Raw genomic sequence first — 6000 nt, forward strand, 5'->3', positions numbered from 1 at the left:
ATAACCAACGACCATCGACTCGACTTGAGCCACCAATATTCTCCTCAATATTGAAAGCGCAAGGTTTTGCTTGCGTTTCGAAAGTTTATTTTTGGTGCATGTGCAACCAAAATAAGCCTGTCCAGTCATTTTTGCTTGACTGTTTTTCTCTACAAGGATAAAGTGTACAGAATAGGACACCTCATATGTTTGAAAGTTTCTGTTACCATCATTCTCGCTTTCTTTTTTGGTTTAAGTATAGGGCTGACTATTAGAAATCCCGCATACTCCTTCGAAAATTAACCTTTCCCCACGCATTTTGCCACGGCAACTTTTCAGTTTCACTGTGCTATTGAAGTGAACTTAATTCGGGCGAATAAACCCATCCAACAAATTGTATAAGATTGGATAGGTAAAGATCACTGGGTCGAAAACTAGGCCAAGTTGTTTTTTAATAGTTAAAATGAAATTCTATCCTCGCCTGTAGTTTATGGTCCGACCATCCGATACACGGGTGACCTAACCAGTTCTATTTAGATCAGTGCAGAAGACTGCTGTGTTGTGCATGCAGTGAAAAAATGTAAGTTAGGTGAAAGATTCCAAAGTCCCACGTGCTAAAAAGAACATTAATTTTAGTGGAAACATTCTTTTGTCAGTTGGAAATACGGGTTGTAACACTGTGGGATGATGTATGGCTTGGTCGCTGCCTTTCTAATCTCCATTGTGGCTTGATCACTTGTACCGGTCGAGAGATGCAAACGAACTCAGTTTAGGAAACTGATGAGGGATCCCTCATGCTCAGTTTTCAGTTGTAAGGCAATCTTAAGAGTAGATTTTATGGTGTCTTGTGAGGATCGACTCTGCAGGCATATCTCATTGTTGTCATACTAACCATCATAAATCGTATGCTTCTTTTCCCACAGGGAACTTGATCTCACGGCCGTACACGCCTGTGACGGATAATCTTACCTTCAGTGATTGTCAACCTCCATCGGATCCTATTTCAGCAACCATGTTGTGCCTACTAATAAAAATCTATCCTCATGGCCAGATGTCCCAGTTGATTGACAAGCTGAAACCTGGTATGTTTGTTACGCCTTATCAGTAGCCTGCGTTGGAAAAACCAAAACCTAACTTCATTCGTCTACATGTCACTTTCAATTCAGTCATAAATTTTGAACCATTGTGCACTAGTTTTGCCAGTATGCCCCATAGGTTGTCAGTGTGCTGAGCTGACGATTACTAGTTATTCGATTCAATGCAACCATGTACCGAAACAGGAACCGGCTGCGGATGTCGAGGATGTGGATCGCTTCACTGTATGTTGTTGAAATGTCATCGCTACTCATGGCGGAACCAATGCGTTCGAATGTACGCATTGCACTCGTGAGTGTCGTTCGTTTCGGATTTCAACCGCTCTGCAGGCCGAGAAGGTGTCGCAATTCAACACAGCCTTTGTGTTTGCCAACTGAAACTTATTTCATGTATCTAGCAATAATACTGGTATGAGTCTGACCCATCAGCTGAGGATCATCCCAGATGATAAGTTGTAAATCGTTATCTGTGAGATCATGTTCTTCCAGTACAATCAGAAATTTTCAAGAAATTTAAAAATGATGCCGTTTTGCTGATTCCAAAAAAGCTCCTTGTTTGTCAGAATGCAGCGGCTTTTCTATCTCAGACAGTGTAATCCCGAGAAGTTTTGCAACTGTGGTTAATCGTTTTCAAACTTAAAAGGTAGGTGATGAGCCCCAAGAAGGGCGAAACTGGTCGTGGGCTGTCGATGGATTTTCAGCAACCTTATGAGTAGTACGTCACAAATATATACATGTATCGCGATATTTCAAATATCGTAGCGACTGAAACATGAGGCGGCCTGGTGCAGCACATTCAGTTGCCTGAGAACATCATAAACGAGAGATTCAGCTGGGTTCCAGGTGAGTCTCTCGAAAGAACCAAATTAGTTTGCAGATGAGTGTATATTNGGTGCAATTTGGTTTCAAGTAGAACCTAAGGTTGACGGAAACCCGGGGACTGCGCCTACCTGATGAGCCCCAAGAAGGGCGAAACCGGTCGTGGGCTGTCGATGGATTTTCAGCAACCTTATGAGCAGTACATTACAAATATATACTTGTGGAAAGGTTAGGCTGTTTACAGCAAAAGCTGCAGAGTTTGGTTAGATTTTGTGCCAACCTGACTCCCGTGTTTTGGGTCCCCTGGACTGTGTGTTTCATGAGCCGGTAATGATGGCTATCTTGAGGGCAAGATGGGTCAGTGGTTAGAGTGCGAATTTACTGACCGGAAGGTCCGTGGTTCGAAATCAACCTCTGCCGCTGGACTTCCCCTGTCTAGGCTTGGGTAACCTGGCAGTATCCCAGCCTTGGTGGTTTATTTGGGTGGCATGATAGCTAGGCACTGACAGTACGTTGCAGCTGAACGATTATCTTATCTTTTTATCTAGAAAGGGTGACCGTGACAAGTCAAATTGGCGCTTTGCTAGACGAAGAAAGCGTGCTTTGTGATCCGATATATTCAGAATATCAGGCGTATGTTTGTAACTTCTCACCGAACCCTTTCTGGAAAACTTCGTGCTATCTCTTCCAGCGGTCAAAAGGTTGGATGTGACTCTGGTCAACCGTTTCACATGTCACTCACAGTTTCACTAGTCGTCGGAGATTGGAATGGTTGTACAAGAAGCTGAAATGAAATTGGATGGGGTCTTTAAGAAGAGAGTTTGATCTTCTGGGCAGTTGACGCATCTGATGCACAGAAGGCAGTATATCCCGGGTTGCCTACTTCTCAAGACAAACTTTTGCATAACAATCGCACTTCAGCAGGTTCTCTTCAATGATTGAATGTTCTGTTCGTCAGTTTTGAAAATGAGACTAGACATGTGGTAAAATCAATTATCGTTCCAATTCTTCCGGCGACCAATAGTTAACTGTAACCCCCTTTATCCTGATTCATTAACCGAGATTTTATGGTCTATGTGTGAAGTGCTGACTTGATGACGAGATCCTCAAAATCAGCAGTTGGTCCCCTTGTAAGCTCAGCGATATGTTCTGGGCAATCCGTTCACTCCATTCCACTTTGCAGACCAATTATAGTTTGCCACTTTTACGACTCACAAAAGTGTCTCATATTTTTCAATTTCTAGGCGATGATGTTGAAATCAGTTATCCTGTGGGATCTGTGTCGCCGAACTTCCTAACTCGAATACCCGCACCAACTTCCCTCTCCACTCGCCCCCAACAGGATCTGATCGCTGTGTTTATGCTCGCTGCTGGAAGCGGAATCACTCCAATGGTACGATCACTTGAACTATTACTGGCCTGTGAAAACTGTCCGTTCAGCAACTCCACGCCGACGGTTCATTTGATCTGTTTTGACCGAACACCTGCCAATCAAGTGCTAGTTAGTGAACTAGGTGATTTGAGCCGCAGATTACCCCATCGGTAAGCTTGTACCATTTAATGTGATTGATTTTACCATTATCTTGTTGTAGATTGTCCTTGCTTCATGTTCTTTCAGATTGTTCTCCGATGGAGTTGGGTGAAAATTGCGTTACGGGGACCATTTCCGATCCAATTTGCAGGCGCGGCCTGTTGACTCTGCAGTTCAAGGATAAAGAGCCATCCGCGTTGAGAGTTCAAACGCTGTGGCTGATTTGCGGTCCCCTAGGTTTCAATAACGCAGCGATAGGGTGAGTTAAACTAAAGGTTCTCACAAACTTCCTAATTCGATTTCTGTACACAGCTTCCTAAGTGTTGCCCGGATGAATTCTTATATCAATAACCGATCCGTTTTGACTGGTATTCGAAAATACATTTTCATCTCGACAAAACAAATAAGGTTTGATCGGTTGGATTATTTTGATTTTGTGCACTGCGCGCATGACCCTATCGGGTTTCCTCACTACTTTGCCAGCATGCATACATACACATATTGTTCAGCTATAACACCCTTCCGGTGCTTAGCTGTCATGCTACCCGAAGGAAGCGCGAGGGCTGGGATACTGCCAGGTTGCCCAAGCCTAGACAGAGGAAGTCGACAGGCAGAAGTCGGGTTCGAACCACGGACCTTCCGATCTGCATATTCGCGCTCTAACCATTTGACCCATCTGTAAAATACACCTCACCGTCAATGTGATCCCCTCAGCCTTCGGACGGACACTGGCGACGCAATCTAGAGTCTCGCAGTAGATTTCTGCAGGTAAGGCGGTGCGTTTAGTGAAAACCACGCATCAATGAGCAGAAATGAACGTTGAGAACTTTCCGCTCCCATCACATCTCAAATCTACCTTAGGATGAGGATATTATTTACAGATTTGATCAAGATAGATTAGCGAAAGCGTCCATTTTGTCATACCTGTCGTGTGTTCACCTTCAGTACTCAGCCAGTCAAGTTACCACTCCCGTTCTGTTCGGGCATGGATGACCCCGTCGTGCAAGGAAGGCTATTTGAAACGGGCCTATCGAAGACAGGCAAGGGTGTATATGGGTGGGAGGAATGTTAATGTTTGGACCAGAATAAACAAGATACTCTGAGGTTGGTGGGCGGGTCTGATCTCAGACGATTTATCAACATAACGCTACAAGTTTGACAGTAACCCAAGTATCGAAGCTAGGCAACGGCATACTTGAGGAAACTACTTTGTTACTAACCTCCGGCCACTCACTAAGATTCTGGAGGGTCACTCATGAAATCAATCGTGTGGTCAGTTCGCCTGGACGGACTACGAGGCAACATTGGTTGACTGGAGAACGATGTCATCACAGAAGTGAACACCAGTATCGGATGCTTGTGTGCTGATCCGACTAGCGGTATGCAAACCTTTCGAAGTCGCTTTAGTTCCGTCCTATGAAATCAGACATGGTCTATATCAAGATGAACCTCCGTTTTTCGTCTTGTGGATTCTAACTGGATTGGGAGTAGTAACCAACAAATAATACTCGCTTGGTTGTGGTTTGTCTTTTTTATAAGGAATGCTTTATGGAGTAATTTACTGCTACCTTATTTAACACAAGAAACTGGAGACCGCGTTCAGCTCACATCCCACCGGTCAATCCCCTCGGTTGATAATTGCTGCAGCTTGTGTGACGTCAACTCTGCAAAACTATTTGAGTGAAATATTCGGTCGCCAAGGAAACAGTAAGCCCGAGCTTGAAATAGCTTGACGTTTAGGGAGCGAAACGTCGACCAAGAGGTCGGGGTTCGAGCCTAACACTAGCTTTTCTGTTGCTTGCCTAGGCTTCAGCACCTTCGTGCTTCCTTCGCGTTGCACAGCAGTTATGCACCGAAAATACTTCATCTTAAATCGTTGGCATGCTCGATCAACCGTCCTTCCTCATTTTTTTGTTTTTTACGCAAGTCAGAAGTGGTAATCTCAATGTGAAAAAAATGAAGCACAGCCAACAGCCCTAGCGGTACTAATTCTATGGTGGAGACGAACGTATTTTCCTTATTTGATTAAATTTACAAGTGGATTTTTACAAATCGTTTAAAAACACTGTTTCGTCTCATGGATATCAATTAAAACTGCAATCTATTTCCACAGGTCGTATTCGACCTCAACAAAACGTGTGTCTTTCTCCAGGAGTCGCATTTCATTATGGAGCTATCGGTAATGCTGTCAGCTGCCGGGTGAATCATGCTGCTACTGCAAGTGAATTTCAGTAGCTATGACTCACAGCAAGAAAATTTGGGTCGTAATCTCATTGCACACTTCATACACTCCCGGTTCTTTGGACCACGACATCATCATCATCATCATCATTGTCAGCTGTAATGACCGCGTACTCGTCGTACAGTGGTTGCAGCTGCCGCAGTTTCGTTCACCGATGATTTGGGGGAGGGGGAAGGTGGCTGCGCATTGCAGGCGCGAGCTGGTAAGTTGGTATATAAATCCAGCACTGTCAGTGGGCTGTCAAGTGGGGGGGGGTCGGAAAAGGACCTATGCATTGAAGGCAATAGCTTTGATGCACGAGCGCCATTGAGGGCGCGACTGGGCCAATGTCTGAC

General features: G+C 44.5%; 1 protein-coding gene across 1 annotated transcript in view; it reads left to right on the plus strand.

Moving 5' to 3' along the window:
- T265_11229 (hypothetical protein) overlaps nucleotides 1-6000 on the plus strand; it is a gene marked incomplete at both ends in the record, with an annotated part of 45997 nt that overhangs the window by 38755 nt on the left and 1242 nt on the right. The window contains 3 exons of the mRNA XM_009177831.1: nucleotides 903-1061; nucleotides 3137-3406; nucleotides 3511-3682. Coding sequence (XP_009176095.1) covers nucleotides 903-1061; nucleotides 3137-3406; nucleotides 3511-3682 — 601 coding nt within the window. The remainder of the gene's footprint in view (nucleotides 1-902; nucleotides 1062-3136; nucleotides 3407-3510; nucleotides 3683-6000) is intronic.

Source organism: Opisthorchis viverrini, assembly GCF_000715545.1.
Source record: "Opisthorchis viverrini unplaced genomic scaffold opera_v5_470, whole genome shotgun sequence".
Classification (NCBI taxonomy): Eukaryota; Metazoa; Platyhelminthes; class Trematoda; order Opisthorchiida; family Opisthorchiidae; genus Opisthorchis; species Opisthorchis viverrini.